The sequence below is a fragment of the Polypterus senegalus genome, chromosome 14, assembly GCF_016835505.1.
Source record: "Polypterus senegalus isolate Bchr_013 chromosome 14, ASM1683550v1, whole genome shotgun sequence".
In the NCBI taxonomy this organism is placed as follows: domain Eukaryota; kingdom Metazoa; phylum Chordata; class Cladistia; order Polypteriformes; family Polypteridae; genus Polypterus; species Polypterus senegalus.
Window position 1 is genome coordinate 4,088,115 of NC_053167.1, and position 25,552 is coordinate 4,113,666.

The window sequence follows — 25,552 nt, forward strand, 5'->3', positions numbered from 1 at the left end:
ATTTGAAGCAACAAGCAAGGTAAGGTAATTGTGAATTTACAAAATTTCTTCGCAATCACCTACTGTAGCTACTCAAAGCTATAGGTACACATTGGAGATTTTACAAATGGATGCAAAAAAATTGGGGTAGTTATAACTGAACCAAAAGTCACTTTAAGATTGCTGGAATAAGTTGTTTTTGACAGTAGCCCTACAGACATTTTCAAACTGGCAGTCTCAAACTCACTGTACATAATGGTCTACCTTACAGCTAATTACACAAAACCAAATGACCATGTCCAGTGCTATTATTTTTCTCAAAGTAAAAATGACAATTTTCACAAATAGATATTTAAAAGCAAGTGATCCCATACATAAATCCTCAGCTATGCATCTTTAACAAAAGGAAATGAATGAAAATGGTTGCCACTTGACAAAAGCAAAGTGCTCTAAGTTAACTTGAAGGCCAAAATCTGTCTCCAGTTATAAAGTACCCACCTTAATTTTTACAAAGATGGTTGCATCTTTAAGTGGAACTGCAAGAATTATGAACATTAGTGTAGCACTGTATGCGAGTGTAAGTTATAAATTTCCCCTAATAACCCTCCTGTCAGTTGGATGTTTTGGCACATAATCACAGAAATTATGAAATATGCTTTTAAATGTAACATCACATTAAACACAATGTGCCAGTTTAAAATGTATGCCAAGCACATGCCTTAATAGTTAGAAATAAAATGTGGGGACCGCATTAACATATTACACAAGAGCACTTTATACAAAAATGATACATCTTGGCTCGTTAAATGTGGAATTAAGAAAAACTTGTAAGTGTAATTAAGAATTAATGACATTACGGTACAAGGCCTGAAAAATAATCCGAGGTTTGACACTGCCGGCAAAAATGGCAGCATTTTAGAGGTCTTAAAGTACACCCTACCCCAACATTTTGGTATTTCAGCCTACAGTGCAGAGGTAGTTTAAAACTATTGCTTGATGATACATATCAAAATAACAGCGATTGTTTTTACAGATCAATTCAGGTAAGGTTTCACAAATTACTCAAAACGCTTTGGAAGAGCTCTGGTTGTGAAGAGAGGGCATATGACTGGGAAGTTTATCACTTAAGTTTCAAATTCCAGATGCAGTGAAAGCTGCATTTTAGCAAACTCATCTGTCTAAAAGTTAAGATTTTTGGATTAAGGGTCATATGCCCTGCCACTTTACAGGCACAACTCATGTATCATATGGACATGTTCACAGTGATGGATAATTTTGACTAGTATACCTCAACATTCCAATTTAAGCCAGAAATCCAGATCACTGACAAAAGGCACCCAGCTTAGTTGCAAAACAATTTTATAGGCCTAGAACTTTGTTTTTAGCCAGTAGTTTCTGCAGTCAAGGCAGCTATCCTATTATATACTGTGAACTGCTTTTCAGCAAATCCTTTCAAATGTGGTTGTACAGAACTTTGAAGCTTTGTCAGTTAAGGAAGCAGGTACGTGGAAACTTAGTCTTTGGTTGAATCTGTATATGCCAAATAAAAGTAACTCCTTTGCTACCTACATTGTTGTACTGAAATATCAATGGATGGAAGGCAGTATAGATACCAGAATTCTTTAATAATGAAGCGACACAATGTATGTAGTTATTTAGCCTGCCATCCCCAGCAAACACTTAAATTCTTGTTACATTCAGTTTTAACAATGCTAATAAACCCTATAAAACATTCAGGGGGAAATTAAAGAAAATCCAGTTTAGTAATACTAACTTCATTTTTTTATTTAATGCCCAAACAAAACATGAATATTCAGCTTTCATAACCACTAGAACAGAACATCATTTCCACAAACCTAAACTTACAACTTCAAAACAGTCTGCCAAAATTTTGTTAGGAGAGTATTCCTTTAGCTGGAATCTTTGTTCCATCAACCTGAAGAATCAAAGGAGAGAAATGGAAGACAAACATCAGTGGCAAATTCTTCAGTGATTATTCCCATTAAGTAGGTAGAAGCAGCTATCATAGAAAATTACTAATACAGGAAAAAATGAAGTTCTCTGCGTATTTCTCTCTCCCCCACCCCACCCCCCTTTATTAAATACCGACTCAAACTGCTCATACAAATTAGATTTAATAAATCATATTTCTCTACATTTAAAAATTTGTTAGAGGTCCTTCTACTAGAATCTACTGTTTCACTATAGATAGATGTCCTAAAATCAACTGAAATGTAGGAAGCAAATGTTACAGTTTGAGATTTGCACTGCTGAAACCTACCTAGAAACAGTAAACTACAGGAAAATTTCATCCAGCAGCAACAGTATCAAATTACATTACTTTAATGCTTGAAAGTAAAACACCACTGTTGCAATATATATTTTGAGATATGTAACCTAAAACCAAAAAAAGTTTAGTCTGATAAAAGACATACATATATTTCACTTTTATAAATGAGTGCACTGCATGAATATGCGTATTCCCTGCTTAATTATATGATGAACACTGAATTTTTTTTCCCCCTCCCCGATTCTTTAAAGTAAAAAATTAAGGACATCAACTTGAGTCAAGCAGTTATTCTAACAAAGTATTCTGGATGCTGACAGAAGTGTTGGTACATTTAGCCATAATGTAAAATCCCTTAGTCAAATGTATATTTAGGGTACAATGAGAGACTCGTTTTTCTACTGTAAAATGTACTATTCAGACATATGGTTCTTATGTACATTTGCATATCAGAAAGTTAAATCATTACTTTCACACAGTATGTGTTCCTAAAAACATTTTATTCCTTTTCTTTAGTCTTCCATCAAGACTTGTAAGCATTATACAGAACTCTGTGTGTGTGTGTGTGTGTGTGTGTGTGTGTGTATATATCTCAAGAGCCTTGTGCCGTGTGTTGGCTGGGATTGGCTCCAGCAGACCCCCATGACCCTGTAGTTCGGATATAGTGGGTTGGATAATGGATGGATAAAAAAAAATTGGCATTTATAACAGGTTACTCAAGTGTTCTTTCAAAAGGATTTAAATAGGAGTTGCTACAGTTATACAGGTGGTTAAGAAATTGTTCCAATGTCATGATTTAAAAACAGTTACTTGGTGGTTTGCACTGTAAGTCATTAAAGTATTTAAAAAAAAAAAAGTCTGCAAAAACATTTGTCTTGTGGGCAGCACTGAATTGGAAACACTAAACCCTTAGCTTAAGAAATATTGTTTTGCATTTTCTCTAAAATTGAAGATAATTCTACATTTTAAAGTGATAAAATCTATGCAGTTTGAACCTTATGAATGGAGTATGCAAATAAACAGTAAAACAAAAATGACTAGGGTAAATGTGTGAATTTCTGTATATTCATTAGGGTATTTTTCAGGTCTGGAAATAAAAACACACTGAAAGACATTAAAAAAAAGCTTCTGATATGATGGATCACAACCAGACTACACACAATTTAAAAGGCTATGTTGCAAGAGATGGAGGTAAATTGAGAAAAGGTCTCTGGACATTCATGGGAGTTACGTGTCAATACCACCTACAAAAACTAAAATCTGATATCGTTTTCACCTAAACATGCAGTTTTATAGTACATTTATACATCTGAAAGGACAGAAAATGCAACTTAATTACACATATACCGTTTAAATGAATAGGTAGCAGCACACTGGGCTAATTGCCTGCTGTAGGATTCCTTTAGATAAAGGATCAATTGAGGCTTAAATTCATGTTGCAGGGCTGGTGTATTTTTATACTGCAGAAACATCCTGCTAGGAAGCGGACATAAAAAAAAATTTAAATGTATGAGATTCTCCTTGAATTTAAATTGCTCACATCACATTTTTGTCATCTTCATAGTAGCCCTCCACCTGGCATTTGGTATCATGCAAAGCCTAGCCACAGTTTGCCAAACTGAACATCTTTGCTCCTTGTTGTGGAGCTTTGGATGGGGAGTTTGGGGATAGGTATCAAAGGAAGTGATGTCCACTGGCTCCTGTGAATACTTGAATCTGAATACAGATTCAGCAAATATGGAGACCCAACTGTACAATATGGTTCAGAATGGACAAAAAAATATTGAACAAATTTGCTTACATCCTACCAAAGAAAGAGTAAAAGAAAAAAAATCCTTTCCTGCATGTTAACATTTGATATAGTCAAACTTGGAACATGTGCCGTGGCAGTGCCTTGTAATCCCTCCCCTCCCTGGGCTCCCACTTATTCTTACAATAATTTCAATGATCAAAGAGTGTATTAAAAACTGCTTCAGAACAAGACTTTCTAAAGCATCCAGCCCAGCCCAGCCCCCAAAAAAATCCTCTACACCAGTCTTAAAATATGAATGAGACAGAATATAGGACTGCATGAAAATAATTTACAACTGAACAGGAGATCCATTTAGCAGATTTTCTTATCTAAGCTCTGTAAAAATTGATGTTAAAGATGACCACATTTAAAATTCCCTAGAGTTTAGAATAATGGTAGAATAATGGTAGAACTATACTTCACCACAACAAATAAGGCCTGGTTGCAGTAGGCTTGCAGAAATGGAAGAATTTTTGGAATAATAGTATGAATCAGATTAGTCCTGTAATGGAGAGTGTAACAGAATACTGTATATACCCTTTGAACCAAAATCCAACTCGCCAGAAACCTTTTAACTGCACCAGTTACAATAAAATGGTGACAGACAGAACAAAGTGTATTACATTCTGCAGGACAGACTAGGCAACAACAAACTGAAGTAGGGATTCAGTGTTAAAATTATTCAATTTTTCAAAAGTGTACTTCACTACATTGTCTGCTACCAGATCTCCATGTCATAAAGCAGTTCAGTGTGGTGGCACAAATACACCACTTCAAAGATCAATTTCTATGGTACAAACCTGATAGACACTATATTAAATATGACAGTCAGTACCCACATTTGCCAAGATGTGATGTAAAATTCTAATTGCTACAAAAATAGTCTTAAAAATAAACATCTCCTGTCCAGCAATACAGGAGCAACCAGCAGTTTCTGTAGCATCCAACAACTGAATGAGCACCAACACAATATAATTAATACTTTTATTTGTACCTCCATTTTCAAAACCATGAAATCTATACTGTTGACTGGGTTTATGAGAACATGACCCATTTTACCACTGTGGTAATGGATACCATAAAGACATTTCTGAAAATGGTAAGAGGTAGCAATATGGTGGAAAACTGAAGCATGCCCTCCATACTTCTGGTTGCACATCCCACTTATTTGCTAACTTGTTCTAGCAAAATCCAGCGCAAGACAGAAACCACAACAGGATGTTTGAGCAATCTCAAAGTGTGAGCTCATGCCTGCCTCTATCTAATGAAGTGGAAATTTAAGTTTAAGTTACTGTCGATAGACCGGTCATTTGTGAACTACTTACTGGTTAATTGAGAAATACAAATAAAGTATTTTACAATAAACCTGTAATGGTTGTCATGTGTATTTTGTGTTCAGTGTCTGTTTCTACCATGATCTGGTAATAGTTAAGAAAAGTCTGTTTACGGTAGTAAAATTCTTTTAACTGAATGGAAAGAAGCAACTGTCTCAGGGGGCAATAAGAATTAAGGGATGAGATGTACTGAACTCAAAAGCTGAAGGCAGTGACGAACACAAAGTGAAAGAGGGTTGGTTGAGGCCTCCTGTGTCTGGAAAAACCTACACCACCTGCATAATGCTATCAGATGAACAAAAAAGTTGATATAGCGGATTTTTTTTTTGGAAAGAATGTGGGAGGTTCTGATAGACTATGGGTTAGAATTTCCTTGGACTGATGTATGGCTTGGAATAACCTTCTGATTTTGGAAGAACATTCAACTAAACATACTTTGAGGTTTTTTTTCTTCTTTTTCTGAATGTTACACATTCTCTTTAAAGTAGGCCTGGGCCAGATCCTACAATTCTCTGTTACAATGCAGGCCAGCCAGCTCCTCCTCCAGTTCAGCAACAATGAGCTCAAGGTGCTAGGTCAGTTGTATCATCAGAATTCACATTTGAGAAAAACAGAATTGTCTTGTCAAAATGAAAATAATTTTTAAAACAGCACACCATGTGCATAGAAACATCTTATGACAGGGTCTGATCTCCCCTGATCGCTCAGTTTAGATGGCTGGCCAGCTCTAGGAAGAGTCCTGGTGGTTTCGAACTTCTTCCAATTATGGATGATGGAGGCCACTGTGCTCATTGGGACCTTCAAAGCAGCAGAAGTTTTTCTGTAACCTTCCCCAGATTTGTGCCTGAAGACAATCCTGTCCGAGGTCTACAGACAATTCCTTTGACTTCCTTTGGTTTGTGCTCTGACATGAACTGTCAACTGTGGGACCTTATATAGACAGGTGTGTGCCTTTCCAAATCATGTCCAATCAACTGAATTTACCGCAGCTGGACTCCAATTAAGCTGAAGAAACATCGAGGATGATCAGGGGAAACAGGATTCACCTGAGCTTAATTTCGAGCTTCATGGCAAAGGCTGTGAATACTTATGTACATGTGATTTCTCAGTTTTTATTTTTAATAAAATTTGCAAAAATCTCAAGTAAACTTTTTTCACATTGTCATTATGGGGTGCTGTGTGTAGAATTCTGAGGAAAAAAATGAATTTAATCCATTTTGGAATAAGGCCGTAACATAAAATGTGGAAAAAGTGATGTGCTGTGAATACTTTCTGGATGCACTGTAGATGCATCAGACAATGCTGACTAAGACATCATTGTTGAAACATGTCTGGTATTTCCCAAACATTTTGTTATTTAAAATGAAATCAAGCATGGGATTAAAAACTAAACCCAAAAAAACATCTAACAAAAAACTACCCACATTGTCTTTTTAGCATGTGATTTAGTTGATTACATAATGCTCTAGGTTTATGTATACTCAAATCAACCTATTAATTCACTATAAAAAACACACATGTTCTGAATGTGTGTATAAAAATGTAAAGAGACAAGCAATGTGTTTCAGAACCGATTATATATCTAACAAAAAATCAAAAACGGGAGGGCTGCATGTGCTTAAGAACAACAGAAAATTGAATAATGCAGAGAACTTCCCTTTGAACTTAAAGGGGCTTCAAGTGTTTAAAAAGGTTCTTTGCCCCTTTAGGTAGGTTACAGTCCAATTGAAAATTATGCCACTGTAATCTCAGGTTTTGATAGAATATCTTTTTTTTTTATATTTATTTATTTATTAATTTTATTACAATCAATACATAGCAATCAAGTTTTTACAAAAAAAAAAGAATTATGCTAAGAGCAGATCGATCCCCACCCTTGAGAGAGAGAGCAAGCCAAACGGTGTAAAATTTAAGGTTTTTAAAAATACCTAAAATCAACAAATTCTCTGTGCTTTATAAAATCATTTCAAAATATTACTGATTAGGTCCTGCCATGTTTTGAAAAAAGTCTGCACAGATCCTCTGAGTATTTGATTTTTTCCAATTTTAAATAATATAACACATCAGTTTCCCACTGACTTAAAAGAGGAGAGTTTGGGTTCTTCCAGTTTATCAGAATAAGTCTGCGTGCCAACAGCGTAGTGAATGCAATCACAATTTGTTTGTCTTTCTCCACTTTAAGACCCTCTGGAAGAACCCCAAACACAGCTGTTAATGGGTTAGGAGGGATTGTGAGTCCAAGACTGTCTGAGAGGTAATTAAAAATTTTTGTCCAGAATAATGTTAATTTGGAGCAGGCCCAGAACATGTGACCTAGTGAGGCTGGGGCTTGGTTGCAACGTTCGCAGGTTGGATCATGCCCTGGAAACATTGGAGAGTTTTAGTCGAGACAGATGTGCTCGATATATAATTTTGAGTTGTATAATTGTATGCTTTGCACATATGGAGCTTGAGTGAATTCTCTGCATTGCTACTTTCCACTCCTTTTCTGATATATTAATTGAGAGGTCATTTTCCCAGTGTCCTCTTGGATCTTTGAAAGGAAGGGATTGTAAAAGGATTTTATATATTGTAGAGATGGAGTCTAACTCCTTGAAATTGAGCAATAATTTTTCCAGCGTGGATGAGGGTGCAAGATGAGGAAAATCTGGAAGGTTCTGTTTAACAAAGTTCCTGATTTGAAGATAGTGAAAGAAATTTGTAGCTGGAATGTTAAATTTGGAATGTAATTGTTCATAGGATGCAAAGACGTTGTCTATATAAAGATCTCTAAGCAAGTTAATTCCAAATTTTTTCCAGATATTAAAAACTGCATATGTTTGTGAGGGTTGAAAGAGGTGGTTCTTTTGCAGGGGTGCCACAGAAAGAAGCTTCTCCGTCTTAAAATGCTTTCTTCATTGGTTCCAGATTCTAAGTGAGTGGAGCACAATTGGGTTATTAGTGTATTGCCGATAACGTGTGTTTATTGGAGCACAAAGCAAGGAATACAAAGAAGTACTGCAGGATTTTACTTCTATTGCGGTCCATGCCTGTGTATGTTCTTCTTCTTGATAGAATATCAAAATTAAAAAAAAAAAAAAAAGCACTTGTTCACCTGAACTGCTTTTGCATAGCTATTTTGAGGACACTTCTTTAGCCTGATGTGCCTGTAGTACGGCTACTGCTTCATCAACCTGACAGTAACAAACAAAATTACAAATGTAAGTTTGTAAAACAGACATCTGGTGCTTATGTTTAAAATAAATATAGCAAACATTAACATGACAGAATGTTTTTGGATAAGTTCTCTGAATTTTGGCAGTAAGGAAAAAAAACATTCGCTGATTAAACTATTTTTTGTCCAAAGAAAGCAAATTGTTTTAACATATTAAATAGAACCTTGCAAACTAATACATACCAGCTTAAAAAAAAAAAATAAAAAAAACCCCACACAACACCTTACCTTAGAATGGAGAGACTCTGGTGACTCAAGCATGTGCAAAAGCTCAGAATTGTCTATCTCCAGCAACATGCCAGTAATCTTGCCAGCCAGTGAAGGATGAATGGCATGGATCAAAGGGTAGAGACGCTCACCTAAAACAATTCCAATTAGCCAATTAAACACATGATCAGTACTCCAAATATATGTACTTACAGGGGTAAATCCACAAAAATAATTTCTGCTGCATTAGCCAATAAAACAATCATTCACATTCTCCATCCACCAGCAAACCATTGTGTGAACCACAATTTCAGTCCACCACACACCCAGCATTTGCTTCTGTTCTTGCATAGGTGCCGAAGCCAGCATGGAGGCAGTGAGGGGTTCCTGCCCATGTACACGAACAGCTGGTTCCATTACCTAAAAGAGGAAATTGGATTAAATTAGTTACACCAAAAACATTAAACCACACAAGATCAAAATATTCAAAACATGACAAAAGGCATGTGGCATCAATTCAATATTTTAAGCAAACTGCATTTGGTAGATGAGATACCTGTAAAATTGAAGAAAACCTAGGACTCTGAAATGAAAAACCTGAAGTCACAATATCACGTAATCTTACTTAGAAACATTAATTGGAAAGACTCGGAAACTGACTACAACTGAAACAATACTGGTGCTCCATTCTAAAAGTTGACCATAAATAGGTGGGTGTGGAAATATTTTTATAATTACATTTTATTCATAATGTGCCATTTCATTCGTTTTGCTTCAATCTTAAAGTAGAGCACAGCAAGAGGCAAGTAAAAATGTCCTGTCTTTAATATGATTTTAACAGAAATAAATTGTATTTATCGTTCTACCTCCTTTTGGGTAATGCTCCCAAATGTACATATTCGTAGAGCTACTTTGAATTCTGAGGTCTCAAGCAATATTAACAAATGGCAAACATTATAAAAACATAACTGATAATCACAAAATACCACCAGTACACAGCAGGTCACTTCCAAATAATATACTTCAACCTAAACTTAATAATAAGAATACTACATTTTATTTGTAGGCACCTTTCTCAACACTCAGACACCGAATAGGTAAAACCCAAAACTTTAAAACGGAGCAGTTCAATCATCCAAACATACAGTATTGCATGCGCATTAGGTAATTACAGGCTAACACAGTAACTTCAAAAAGGTACATATGTACATTTAAAGACATGAGTAGGCAATTTGTGAGCATTAAATAAGTATTTTTTGAATGGGCAGTAATTTGTCTCTAATTCTACTCCCTGAAGTACTTTATTAACAATAGCTGACAGAAACCTTAAAGTACTCTCAATAGCATTTTAAACTGATCATGTTCCTATTTGAAACTAAATTAACTCAGTTTCTCATTACACTCAATGATAGTATCTCCGCTCCTTACTGGACCTAACCTTATTACACAATGCACTTTGAGGTATTGGGGCTTGTGAGGCAACTTGGTGGCTCAAATTGTATTTCCACCATGAGTCAAAGGTTGGTGCTGTTGCCCAATGCTTCTCCATGTTCACTGACTGATCTGATGGCCGGCAGCACCAGTGACTTCACTTCTGGGTCAGTAACCTTCGAGTCTGCTTCTGCCATCTTGGGACAGTCTGACTGTTGACTTATGTCTCAAAAAGGTGACCAGAATGTTAACCTTTTTTTGGTTTTGTCATAATATACAATGTTCGCCTTACAATACCCCAAATCTCCATAATCTCTTCTGTGATTTCTTTATATCTATCTCTTAATGTTATTTTATAGAGGTCTTGGAGCTTTCAACTTATTTACTGTAAATTTTAGTTTATGTATTCCTAAAATTATATATGCAAGTGCAATAAAATTACATTTGTATTCTAGTTTTTTTTTTGTGTGTTAATTCTTATTTCCTTAAAATACAAACAACCTTTGGTGGAGAACAAACCATTTAATGCATACGCCAATAATTATCACTGCTGTGCTAATTAATCTCATGTTAACTATAGCTAGTAATTTTGTCCAACCCAGTGGATGATCCACAAATCATCCTTTAGAGTGATTCTTTTGGCCAAAAAGGTGCTGTGCATCCCTGCCACCAGCTCCCCAAAGATTGTTTTTCAGTACAGAGAATCCCAAAAATCAGATTTAGTACAGTATATTACACCATACCTTTTTTGGTTTCTTCTGGGTTTAAACTGAGCACCAGGAAATGAATAATTGGTATAAAATGAAATTGAAATATATATGGAGATAACACTTTCAACCATACCACCCAGACCTAATGGTATAATTCAGTGCACTTAAAATGGCCAAAAAAAAAAAAAAAAAAAGCTTCTTAAAGTAGAAAAATGCCCAAAATATCTCAAAATGCTCTTCAAAAGAAAGATTAAAAATCCATACACACAACTGTAGCTTAAATGTAAAGTCCCAAATATGTTAAAGCACTTATTTATAATGAACAAAGGAGAAAAATGCTTTCTGCTTCATTCCTCAAAGCCAAAGTAATAGCCAACACATTTCTAGAAGGGTAAGAACTTTTCAAAACATGGCACATTTGAAAATACAGTACTCTCAAGCCCATGTGGCAGCAGTACATAATCCTAATGTCAGAATTCACAAGCACAGATACAAAATTTTAGGAAATTAAATACAAAATACTGCATAAATGTGAAATTTTGTGAAATGTTGCATTAGAATTGTCAAAACCTAGATACAAAAAAGAAAAAAACAAAACTCTTAATGGCCTCTTAGTACACAATGTTGAATGAATTTTTTCCTCTTATACACTGCATCTCTTCACAACCACTGCTTGTTACCAACAATGAAAAACTCTAATTTCCATCAGCAATTTTATTTATTTATTTTTTTTTTTATAAAATAAGTTTTCGTATCGATTTGCACTTGAAATATTGAAACGTATTCTTGAATTTTAACACAGTACTGGTACTTACTGGTTGTGTAGCCACTGGTGTTGGAACTGTCAGAATATGTTGTACATTCCTAACTCCTGGAGAATACTTGTACTGATTAATGCCTCGTACCATTGGAGTACCTAGAGCAGAACGGCCACCAGTTGTCTGTGTTCCTATATTGGCTGAAAAAGTAAACTAAATGTTTCTAGGTATTTTTGAATATGATACAGCTCACAAGCATCCAAAGATTTCCCAATAAGAAGTTTGAAAAATTGGGGGGAGAAACAAAAAAACAAACACCACACAACAGGATGACATGCTTCAGTTTCTCCAGAGCTTATTAAACATACATACCCATTCTCTGTGTGTTACTTATGACACGGGGAGCCTGTGTAGATGCCTGCCTCATAGTGCTAATAGGAGTTGAAGGTCGCCTTGTAACAGTTGCTCTCACTAAGGGCCCAGGTGCTTGATATGCTGTTTAACGGGGGTAAAGAATCAAAGCATAACTGTAAAACAGAGCAATAATATAACTTACCAGCATGTTAAGATGAGTGATATGAAGTGCTTTTAAGAAATTATCAGAAAGAAATTGCTTAATTTACATAAAAATTAACAAATTATTTTTAATCTGGAAACTAATAGCGCTACAATTACAAATTGTAATGCAACCATGTGAACAAACATGGTCTAAGTTTCAATGAGCCTACTTTTTTTTTTTTTTACACACACACACACACACACACACACACACACACACACACACACACACACACATATACATATATATAAAAACACAATCCAGGACATTTACCAGGAACTGTATTTTTATATCCGATATCTATAGCACATGTAGGGCTTCAATGGTCATTGAGAATTCAAAGTCGGAATCATGCTGGGTCACATTAAAAGACTCCTGTGTTAGACTACCTGTTAAATGTGTTAGTCCTCTGCTACACACATGGGAGCATGGGAAGTTTTCTATAGTAAACTATCATTGAACTGGGCTGTGTTCATATACAGTCTAAGGGGATAAAGTAAATGTGCTCTATGTCATTTTATTCCCCAAATAAAGATGGTCAGTCCTTTCCAGTTGTATGTAAAACCGTAAAACTGAAATGCGGCACATTCTCTTTTGCACCACTGGTGACAATGTGGCAGTTTCGCCAATAAATTTCAGTAGGGTACCCTACTGTACATTTAGGCTAAGTAAATGTCACCTGCAATTTAAGAGTCCACCTTATCAAAAACATGGAAACTGCAGCATTACTATTCAACTCTCTGTAGTACCCTTTAAATATCGTAAATCTTTCTGCATAGTCTAGTCTAGTGGATGACCCATAATGGTAGGAGTAAAGATTTAGTATTGCTTTGACTGCTTGTTTCCTGTTCAAGTCTGAATGAAACCCATTTCAAATTATGTGTTGATAACCTGTTGGCCCTTGCCCATTCCTGCTGACAGCAGGATATCAAAATCCTTACTCAGCGGTTTTGTCACTTTTATTCTTACTGATGACAAGCAACACCTCCACACCGATATGAGCTTGGAGCAAGCACATGGCTAGCAGCTTACCTTAGTATTACTTTCAGTAATCAGCATTATATTTTCTTTCATGATTGTTGAGATTTGTGAAGGAGGCCACTTGAATCTAACATTCACTTATTAATTGTTTATTATTTCACAAATATTTAAACAGAAGGCATATCAGAGATATAAAAAAGATTCAAATACAAAGTTGCTAGATTTGCCTTTCCAACTAATATACCTGTGCCCAAGTAGGTGGGGTCTTTTACATCTTAAAATAGATAAAACAGCTAATCTACAAGCAAGCAGAGGATATACATTAATACTGTATAAAGGTGTGAAAAGCACTTTGTTTCTACAGGTCTCCAGATCTTAATCCCACTGAGCTGAAGTGGCCCTCAATGATGCAGTACATTATGCATACTGCAAAACCATCAACCAAGGACCAGCTCATGTGTGCAATAAAAAGATACAGGGAATGTAATTGGACATCTTTGTGCCCGTAACCAGTACACTCAAAGACTTCAAGGCGAGTTAAGAAAAGAGGGTGAGCATCAGGGATATTATTCCAGGATGTGAAACAAGACAAAATTCCTTTCAACCCTACCTTTAGTAAATGCGTCACTACAGGCACAGATTTGGCCCTGGCAGCCTTGTTGAGAAATGAAGAGCTGTCAGAATCTGTGCAATGGGATTAGGGCAAAATTCCAGTGTCTTGCTCTTTCCATTTCATACTACACCAAACCAAGGAGGGTCATTATTTTACCAATGATCAGCCTGTATTTCTCTATTGTTAATTATTAAGAATTGCTAAAGAATTAATTTCTAACCTTACGACAACACAACATTTAGGCCAGTGATTTGACTTCCTGGACAGCACTGTCCCAAACAGCATCCCCAGCTGAATGGCACAATTCTTTGCATAACTCCAATTGTCATTGCTGGTACTAAGAGATGTCTTGCCTTTTCACTTTAAAGGATGTGACCAAGTATTAGCAATTTTGAATGGTTAACATTATGTACTTAACTTGTTACTTCATCTGTAGTCAAATAGCCAATTTTATAGCCTACATTAAACTTTGTATTTATATTGCAACATTAACCTGTGTTCTTTGCACACTGCATTTGTTCTTTGTGATCTACTTAGAACAACTTCTGTTCAATCAGTGCTCCTGTCTTCACAATAAAAGCCCACTGTTCAAAAAAATTCTGGCGGTGTACCTTGTATTCAAGATGTTTGGTAAACATTACAATGAATGCAATTTCAATTGAGTTTAAATAGTTATTTCAAAGATGGGGGAAAAAAAACACACACACAAGATTATGGACAGTTTTAAAATCAATTCATCGTGCCACAAGCACTTTACATACATATCCCATGACATTAAAATTACACCCGCATTTACATATTTTTTATACAAATTGTTTTACTTTGTTTTTACTTCATGTTATTTTACTTCCACTTGTGTATATATACATGTTTTTACTTTACTAATAATTTTTTTTTAAATTGACAAATGTTTGACATTAAAAGTAAAAATGTATGCAAACATATGCTGTGTTCTGCTAAATTTTTAGGTTTACTTAAGATCTGCCCATTTTGGAAGCATAAGTGATTGTGAACCAGCTTCACCTGCTTTGATGCAAATGAAAGTGACAACAGGTGCACTGGAACTGCAAGACAACTCTCAAGAGGTATTTTGCAGGTGGTGGCCACAGAATTGTTTTCTCCATAGCCTTTGACGGATACTTCTCCAGTTTTGCATTTTGCTAGAATCCTTGTCACTACTGATAGCATGAGGCGGTACCTCGAGCCGATTCAGGTTGCAAAGGTAGTCTCGCTCCTCCAGGATGGCATATCCACGCATGCCATGCCATTTTTATTTGTTGAGTGCTTAAAAACACAGCATTACAACTGACCGAAGCGCTGAACAGTTAAAAAGAAGCAAGACTAAAAACAAAATAAACACAAACATTAAGAGAGAAATTAAAACAGAGATACTAAAAACAGGTCAGAGGACCCAATAAAATAGGGAAATAGGAAGAAACAAGTGAAAATAAGACAGGTTAAGAAGTAAAAGCCAATGTGAAGTGTGTTTTTAGGTGTGATTTAAATGAGGCGACTGAGGTGGCTTTTCTAACCACTAAAGGTAGGGAGTTCCAGAGCCTGGGTGCACAGACGTAAAAAGCCCTTTCACCATGAGCTTTAAAACGTGCCTTGGGAACAGTTAGGAGCAACTGATCTGCGGATCTAAGAACACGAAAAGGATTGTGAGGATGGAGCAAGACACTCAAATATGAGGGGGCTAGACCGTTTAGTGCCTTATAGGTTAAGAGAAGCATCTTAAAATCAATTCTGAATCTAACCAGCAGCCAGTGTAGGGTTTTTAAAATTGGTGTAATGTGTTGGCTTCTGCTGCTTCCAGTTAGAAGCCTTGAAGCTGCATTTTGAGCCAGTTGGAGTCTAGAAAGAGTGGCCTTACTGATACCATATAGGCAGGAATTTGAGTAGTCAAGCCGGGATGTAATGAATGCATGAATTACTGATTCCAGGAGGTGGTTAGACAGAAGAGGCTTGAGTTTGGCGATTCGCCTAAGATGGAAAAAAGCAGGATTTTACTGTGCTATTGACTTGAGCATCCATTTTCAGGACTGTATCCATTTTGATTCCAAGATTGGAGACAGAAGAAGTTACTGGAATGGGAAGAGAGTCGAGGTCAAGGGGTGGAGTCTGTTTGCAGTCGGGACTAAAAACAATGACCTCGGTTTTTGAATCGTTTGCCATCAAGAATGTTTGCTGTGTCTTCCAGCACAGTCTCAACAGCATTAAGGAGATACCAGGAGATGGGCAGTTACACAAGTAGAGCTGGACCATTACAAAGACAGCTGGAGAGACCCATAGATGAGCATCAACCCAGCAGCAGGACTGGTACCACCTCCTTTGTGCGAGGAGAAACCGAAGGAGCACTACCAGAGCCCTACAAAGTGGCCTTCAGCCGATTACTGGTGTTCATATTTCTGTCAAAACAATCAGAAACAGACTCCATAAGTGTCTGGTACCAGTTAGGTACCACGATGAAATCCTTGGAGCCATTGCCCGACCTTAATCTGTTGCAGTGAGCCCTGGGTTCCTCCTGATGTAGGATGCCTGACTTCATGCAGACAGAGTGTGAAAGCAAGTCCTGGATGATGAAGACGATGATACTGACTAACCTGCATATTCCACCTTAATCCATCCGAGAAGCTCTGACATTATGTATTGATGCATCCGATGTTGCTAAGTATAGTCACAGACTGTCCAGGAGCTCACTTATGTTCTGATTCAGGTCTGGGAGGAGATTCACAGGCATTGTCGGGAATGCATACAGGCACGTGGGGGTTATACACATTACTGAGTCACATTAGGAGTTGCCTTGATGAAATTCACTCAAGTTGGATCAGGCTGCGATTTCAATTTTTGACATTTGTTCAACATCACACCGAAAATCACTCGATGGGTGGGCGATTTTGGTTTTCATTGATCATTGTTACATTTTGTTTTCAGTGTTATTCAGTGAAGATTTTCCACTTGAATATTTTGTTCATCAAGATCCAGTGTGATTTAAGTGTTCCCTTAATTTTTTTCTGAGCAGTGTATTTTCATGATGAAATGCCATAAAGTATTCATAGTATGATATTTAATAAATTCATTGAAATAATTCAGACTATTAATAAGTAAAAAATATTCACATAAGCTGTGTTTAAGTTTTGAAGACTGTTTTAAGGTTGGAGCTAGCTTTACTTTTGGAGAAGTTGTGTCACAATGTGATCTGGTGAACTAGGAAAAAAGAAAAAGGACTGGAACCAGACAACTGAAGAACATTACAACCCAAAGTAAAAGGAAAAACTCCCTTGTATGAAACTTGTTCGGTATTTGGTTAGTACAATTTGGATAGGACTATCCATGTTTCAGTCATCTACCGTGATCTAGCTTGGTATATTCGATTCAGTCAGACTCTACATTTTGAATGCATGCTACAGCTATGTGCAAACTATTCCAAAACTATTATGCTTATACACATGCATTTTAATGGGCTCCCTGTTGCTACCTGCTGGGGAAAGGAGTGGAAAAACCATTGAAAGAACAGAAATCAAACTAAACGTTAGCTCAACTTAAATATCTAATTCTGTATGTTTACTTGCATAGTGTTAAAAGTTTGTTTTTTTTTTAAATTAAGTTTCCACTATTCTGATGTTCATGACAGCCAGCAGCTTGACCAAACACACACTTTGCAATTCCATGGTCAATCTACACAATTCTACCACCATAATGCCAATTTAATCACAAAGTCTCCACAGAACACAACCAGCAGCCCTTTCCTACTAGTTGTCAAATTTTAGAACATATCCTCACAATAGAAAAATCTGATATTTTAATGTATGGATTTAAACAGATTACAGAAATTCTAGAGACTAGTGCTAATGCAATTTAATGTACTGCGATTTTTGTACATTTATTACTGTTAATGTACTCTAAAACTACAATTTCTCTTTGAAACCTATAAACTTTCAATTTACTATGAATAATCAGCATTTTATACTGATTGCCATTTCACAAATTAAAAGCCTAAGCATAACTGATATGAACCCTTTAAGTTCCATCAGCTTTTAAGTGGGCTTTTTGTCACAAACTGGAAAGCTCAACATTTGAGCCCAACTGTCAGATTTAAACCAATTTTTCTGTAAAGACCGTGTCAACAGAAAATCATTACCAAATGCAGCTTAAATTAAATTGAAAATCTGTAACAAACTGTGCAGACACCAGACTAAATATTTCAGTAACTTGCACGTATTTTCTCAAATTATTTTTACACTTTACACACCATGGGGACGAGGTGGCTGAGCAATCCAGCGTGGTGCAGGTCTAATTTGGGTAACTGCATTTGGAGCATAAAAAGGCTTGTTCGGAGTCTGCAAAAAAAATAAAAAATAAAATTTTTTTTTTTTTTTACAAAAATCAACCTGACATTATATACATATTAAAATCAATTACTAAAACTCAATATTAATCCTAAAATTAGAGAATGTATGGACATCAACTGTATTACAGTATAAGCAAAAATATGTAATTGCGTCTATAGCAGAGGCTTTCAATCTTTGTGGCAAAATGCATTCCAGAAATTGAAAGGTTTTGAAGCACCACCTTTAGTTTAACATGTTTATTCTTTATCAAAGCAGGATATTAAATACCTATTTTGCTTAAGAACAACCCAAAGTGATTTAAACTGCCTTGAATGTGTACAAACTAGAACAGTAGAAAATTATATTGAAATATTTGCATAATGCAACCGTCAGTTGTCTAGTCATATCCTGACAACATTCCAAACACATGAATGTGCCCAAAATGCTACTAAACCATTTTCAAATTGTTTTGCATACAGCAGTGAAGCCTTTGAATTGAAAAAACACACCTCTACTAACCACAAGTCCTGCTTACTTGTTGTCTACCCTTTGGCCTCGATAGTACATTTATGTAAACAACAACTGCATTCAACATTAGTATGACCTTCTTTTTGAAGCATCTTGGATATGCAGAAATATGAAGCACACTTTCCACCGGATATGTTTTGATGGGTTATATAAAAGGATAAATAGTCAACAGTGTAACATTTTGATACAAGCATCATTCATTTAAATGTAAACAGTTCATTGTAGTAGTTCCAAAACTAAGCCAAGGCCACTACCCAAAACATTATACCATCTCTTGGCCACCCACTAATATAAACTGAGTACAGCAGGATCTTGGATCTCTGTTACTGGCAACAGTAGTAACACATTGAGGTTTTTTTTTTTTTTTTGAGAATTTGTGAACAGCAGGTCTATCAAAATCAAAGTAAATGCTTAACAGTAGACTACTATTTTATAATTTTTTTTTATCCTCTCCAGGAATTTAATGTTTTTAAAATACCACAATATGTTCAGTCCTAAATTTAAAGTACTGAACCCTGATTAGGAACAAACTAAAAGTAATGCTCATCCATCCATATTGTATTATAGAATTTTAATAAGCGATTACTGATAGTTTGTGGAGGTGTGGGTATGTGTTTAGATTTTCTTACGTAACTAATGTCTAAAGATATTATGCAAGTAATGTGGTGTGGATTGATATTTAAAAAAAATCAAAGCCTAATTTCCATACATAACATGCAAAACTTGTACAGTGAACACTATACATGTTAATTCTGATTAAAAGTGGTAATGTTAGGGGCAACAACAATTTCAAAATTCTTCAAAATTTCAAAACTAAATTTAAAAGCAATTGTCTAGTCATATTGGCTTTGTTTGTTTATCATCCAATACAAATCACAAAATCAGATCATAATAGTTTGTCTGCCATTTTTAACCTCAAAGCTGTGGACTACATTGTTTAAAGAAATTAAATGGATAGATAGAGCGCCATTACCTGTTAAGGCAAGCACTTACGAGGCTCTACTTAATATAAACCCCAAGTGAGCAATGGGAAGCTCCTAATCAGAACAAGCAGTGAAAGCTGAAGAGAACAACAATGCTAGAATGGAGAGACAGGAGTGTAATATCAGGGGAGGTATAGTGTGTGAAGGTGGCAGAGTTAAGTGTGGCACCGAGAACAGAAATTCAGGTCCGGCCACTGCAACTATACAACAATGGTCCTTTAAAGGGCAACTACTGACAGCATTCGCCAAGTGCTAGACCATTCCACAGTTGCATTGGCCCTCATTACTAAGGTTTCCCCTGAGAATTTTCATTATGTTTTGTGTTCCATCACTTACCACGAGTTGAGAACCACCAATTTATAACTGTTCAACTGTGAAAAACATCTCTGCTGTAGATGCACATTTTTTGAGACAAAGTATACTTGATACCTGTGGAATAGCAGACATGAAGAATCCTGAAGACTGCGGGTATGCACCAATGACTGGGCCTGGCATTGCACGGACACTGGCAAGTCTCTGCATATACTGATTTGTCAGAATAGCCTTCCTTTCTTCTTTCCTCTGAGCCAAAGCCACATAAAGTGGCTTAGTGCTGACAATGCGACCATTCATTTCAGTTACTGCTTTTGTAGCCTCTTCAGGAGATGAGAAGCAGACAAATCCAAACCCTTTACTGTGCCCAGCCTCAGTCATTACCTTTATAAAAAACAGGAGGACTTTTTAAAAAAAAAAAAAAAAAAAAAAACAAAACACTAACAGAAACCCTAAAATATTATATATATTTATTAAAAAAGCACCACTTTACCTTGGCACTTGTAATGGTTCCATAGGGTGCAAACTCCTTCCTTAATTTTTCATCATCAATACCGTCATCCAAATTCTTTACATATAGATTGACACCCTGAAAGAAAGTACCACTTGTCTATCAGGCTATTACTCAAGTCAATCATTAAATAGTTTAAACAACGTACCTGATATCTATGAATTCTCTCCTGTTTCAACTGCTCAAACCGGCGCTTTAGTTCTCCCTGCCTCTCCAATTTCTTCTGGGCCCTTCCAACATAAATTATTCTACCATTTAGTTCCTTTCCATTCATTGCCTCAACAGCCTGATGTGAGGAAAGAAACATTCATACAAGTTATATAAATATACCCTGTACGTTATTTAAATAATAAAAGGAAAACTAAACATTTCACTTTATTTAATAAAGCTTATCTTCATAAAATCTAAAAAACAGAAGCTGGATAGTAATTTTCATGAATTACCGATTTTTATAAGATAAGGTATTTTATTAAATTTTATTAACTCACAAATACAAATGATATCCCATTGATGTAGTTAATTTCTTTCTCATTGACCTGCTTACATTTTTTTTAATAAAAAGTGAACATTAGAAACTACATATAGATGAGCATTAAATTATGTAAATGCTTGAAACTAACAGATCAGAGCATGGGGGTTTGAGAAACCCACCCTATGGAACTCCAGCCAGCAAGGCTAAAAAATCACTGGAAGCACACAACTCAAAATGGCTAGGTGCACGATTTACAAGCCAGCAAACTAATAGAGCACATTCATTCTAGCCAGGGCAAAATTGTCCAAGTTGTTGGAGCTTTTCTACACTGTCAAAGCTAGCGATTGTACTTTATTAAATCCAGCAACTCTACTGGACTTGCTTTAATGTAATCATTAAAACATAAGACTTGACTTGAAACTTCAAGATCACGACTGGAAGCTTGATAATTGCAGATGTAGGACTTAGCTTTGTAATCCTTCAGCCAGAGATGAAACTATTTTAGTTTATTTTTAAGTCAGTTTTTTAAAAAAATGTGCTCTTTGAAAAGACTGATGATTTTTAAAATAAGTTTAATTGAAAAGCATGAATGAAACAGATTTAATTTAGGCATGAAACAAAGAAAAAATTCAAAATATAAAAAAAGTGTGACAATTGGCTTAATGTTTTCTGTAAATGACTAGAGGCCTATCAACTGAAGAATAAAAGCTCTTTCTATGCTGATGGCACTATTGACTTACCTCATATTATTAATGAATGGTATTGTAAAAAGAATTTTTTTTTGTAACAGTTTACTTTACCACCTGATGGGTAAGGGATATTACCCTTATCAAATTCAATCAGTTTCTTTGTATCATCCGCTTTCATACTTTACTGAAGGATATGCAGTACAGTATTGAGTATAGCTCAGTTCTCTTGTATTCATTTATTGTATAATCAGAACTCCCTATTATAGTACAGAAATGGTTTTAAATGGCTATAATTAAACACAAAATGTGACAATTGAACATTTTCATTGGTAGATTTTGCATATACAATGTTTTAGTAGACCACACTGGTTTTAAATTTTGCAATTATAGGGACAAAGTTCTACAACTTTCAGCTCATTACGTTCTATGCTATTTTTGTACCAGCAACACTGTAAATCAGCTATAGAGCTTATAAGCAAAGAAGGGAAAGGAAGCCGTTCCTTTTGCTGGGCTTTTAGTACAACACAAGGAATTCATTCTATCTTGAACACATACTTGACGGAGATGCAGAATGCAAAAAGCCAGACTGATCCCTCAATTCACTGCATTCAGGAAGGACACTTATTTGGTGGTCAAGCTAAACTAAGATCCTTTGAGGGGCTCAAATATTACTGAACATGTCAATATAGGGATCTTCTATAAATCTTGAATTTAAATAGATTTTTTTCCCATTTCTTAATTTGGTTCAGTTACCTTGATACACATCTTAATAAAGCGTTTCATTAAATATTAGGACAGCCAAATAATTAAGGTTAATTAAAATAAATGACATACAGCTGGTGAACCTGCAGTCTTGTACCATCAAAAACAAAATTATACTACATACAATACAAAAATATGCTATACAGATATTTAAGATGGCTTTATTTCCAGAAAATCAACACTTCGTGTGCCACAGTTTTTTTTTTGCAGTTTGTCTCTAAGAGGGTATTCCCTTCTCACGTGTTACAAGTTGCATGGTTTTAGTGTAGGACTACTTAACAGTGAAATTAAACCAGAGTGTTAAAGTGTTTAAGACGGACCAACATTACTGCTTCAGCCTACCAGAGTGTGTCCATGCGAGTGCACACATGCATAAAGCCCTATAAATGTGCTTTTCCTTTTAAAATGTATACTTCGATACCGAATAATTCAGCCCATGGACTGAGAAGGTACAAGAACATATCACACCATGACAGGAGTAATTTGGCACCTAGGTATTCCTATTTGCCCAGGAGGCTATAAAACTACAGCAATGAATAGACGGAACAATTTATGCAGTCTGATTTTTTTTAAATATTCATGCAATCTTGCTATAGTAAACATTTCTCTGATGTTAGTCAAAAGGAACTGTATGGGATTAAAGAGAAGGATGTTTGGAAACAATTTCAAAGTTTAACCATGGACAAACTGCTACGTGTCATGCTTGCAGACTAAATAAGCCTACAAGAGCCACTGTTTGAGTAGGTGTGGGCCCATTTTGAAAGCCAGAGGAACCAACACTGAGAGTTTGCTAGGTTTCCCTTAGGCCAGTTATCTTTGGTAGTAAAGTTTTTACCAATCACCCTACCAGTTTGGAATACTTTATTAACTAAGGAGGAGATATTAAATTTAGGGTGAGCTCCATTAGGCACTTGATTGACATTTTTCCACATTAATTGCTAGATCTGAGTGCAAGTTTTCCCTTTTTGTAACAGCACCTGTGCCCTTTTGCATAAAGCAAAATATACAAGCAAAATGAAACAGATTCTGAAAAATGCCTTATGACTAATAAGGTGAGGAAGTTACCCATATTTTTCATCTATAGAAACAATTTGGCAACAATCACCATCTAGTAAAATTTAAACATGTAGCTGTTGAGGGTGTTAAGATTAGGTTTTTCAGCAATTATCTAATGAAATGACAAATTAAGTTATGTCTTTAAATCAAATATTTACATGGGCACTCCTTCATTAAGTCTAAAAACTTTAATTACAGTTGTTAAATTGCTTATCTAACATCTTGCATACCAGTCAACGTATTACATTAAAAACAAAAAAATTGATTGTCTCTGGCAAAATACAATTTTGCTCTGTTGTCATATTAGAGCCTAAGGACACACTCTTGAAGATTAAAACCATCAGTATACACACTAAAACCATCATCAACTTCAAAGTATGAGATTAATGTTTATACCAGATTAAAAAAAAAAAATAAAAAAATTTCTATGACTATATTCTACACTCACCTAAAGGATTATTAGGAACACCTGTTCAATTTCTCATTAATGCAATTATCTAACCAACCAATCACATGACAGTTGCTTCAGTGCATTTAGGGGTGTGGTCCTGGTCAAGACAATTTCCTGAACTCCAAACTGAATGTCATAATGGGGAAAAAAAGGTGATTTAAGCAATTTTGAGCGTGGCATGGTTGTTGGTGCCAGACGGGCCGGTCTGAGTATTTCACAATCTGCTCAGTTACTGGGATTTTCACGCACAACAATTTCTAGGGTTTACAAAGAATGGTGTGAAAAGGGATAAACATCCAGTATGCGGCAGTCCTGTGGGCGAAAATGCCTTGTTGATGCTAGAGGTCAGAGGAGAATGGGCCGACTGATTCAAGCTGATAGAAGAGCTACTTTGACTGAAATAACCACTCGTTACAGCCGAGGTATGCAGCAAAGCATTTGTGAAGCCACAACACGCACAACCTTGAGGCGAATGGGCTACAACAACAGAAGACCCCACCGGGTACCACTCATCTCCACTACAAATAGGAAAAAGAGGCTACAATTTGCACAAGCTCACCAAAATTGGACAGTTGAAGACTGGAAAAATGTTGCCTGGTCTGATGAGTCTCGATTTCTGTTGAGACATTCAAATGGTACAGTCAGAATTTGGCGTAAACAGAATGAGAACATGGATCCATCATGCCTTGTTACCACTGTGCAGGCTGGTGGTGGCGGTGTAATGGTGTGAGGGATGTTTTCTTGGCACACTTTAGGCCCCTTAGTGCCAATTGGGCATCGCTTAAATGCCACGGGCTACCTGAGCATTGTTTCTGACCATGTTCATCCCTACATTACCACCATGTACCCATCCTCTGATGGCTACTTCCAGCAGGATAATGCACCATGTCACAAAGCTCGAATCATTTCAAATTGGTTTCTTGAACATGACAATGAGTTCAAGGGGGTCAAACACCGTATTAGTATGGTGTTCCTAATAATCCTTTAGGTGAGTGTATATTAATGTAGAATTCAGAAAGTTTTGGTGAGAAGTATGTTTTACTTACTTTTTGTGCTTCTTCATGCTTCTCAAAATTAACAAATCCAAATCCCCGAGACCGGCCCCTTTCATCAACCATAACCTTTACACTCAGGGTCCTTCCTGCAAAAGAATGAAAATTTCAAATAAAGTGCATTGGCTATAGTTCACAACTTTGAGATATTAAGCATAAAGCATTTCTTCTTTAGGCTGTGCATGGAACACCATCAGTTTTATATTGTGAACAATGATTTGGTCAAATCTTTCTAGTGAAATATTCCCACATACAGGAGACTTCAGGATGCTATCTGGAGGGATCCTCCTCTGCAGAATATGGTGCAGCTCCCATCAGGCAACTAAAAACTGTACAGACCATCATAGCTTAGTGGTGTGCAATTTTGGGTGAGGGCAGGGACGATTACTAAGTTTTGTATCCATTAGTCGATTTTGTAGAATAATCATGGCAGCCCTACTACAAGCTACTAACTGTACACATTCTGGAAAATGTGTGAAATGTTTGAGCACGAGGTATAACAGAAATGTTAATGTCAACATTTAAAACAAGCTGCAGTAG

General features: G+C 36.0%; 1 protein-coding gene across 1 annotated transcript in view; it reads right to left on the reverse strand.

Moving 5' to 3' along the window:
* Window positions 1-1,723: 1,723 nt before the first annotated feature.
* Window positions 1,724-25,552, reverse strand: part of pabpc1l (poly(A) binding protein, cytoplasmic 1-like) — a 56,402-nt gene continuing 32,573 nt past the window's right edge. Inside the window, exons 6-16 of the mRNA XM_039736038.1 lie at window positions 25,007-25,101; window positions 20,679-20,816; window positions 20,513-20,608; window positions 20,137-20,403; window positions 18,118-18,205; window positions 12,085-12,207; window positions 11,770-11,912; window positions 9,140-9,233; window positions 8,835-8,965; window positions 8,487-8,565; window positions 1,724-1,915 (exon numbers count right to left, since the gene is read on the reverse strand). Of these exons, the coding sequence (XP_039591972.1) occupies window positions 8,506-8,565; window positions 8,835-8,965; window positions 9,140-9,233; window positions 11,770-11,912; window positions 12,085-12,207; window positions 18,118-18,205; window positions 20,137-20,403; window positions 20,513-20,608; window positions 20,679-20,816; window positions 25,007-25,101 (1,235 nt within the window). The 3' untranslated portion in view covers window positions 1,724-1,915; window positions 8,487-8,505. The remainder of the gene's footprint in view (window positions 1,916-8,486; window positions 8,566-8,834; window positions 8,966-9,139; window positions 9,234-11,769; window positions 11,913-12,084; window positions 12,208-18,117; window positions 18,206-20,136; window positions 20,404-20,512; window positions 20,609-20,678; window positions 20,817-25,006; window positions 25,102-25,552) is intronic.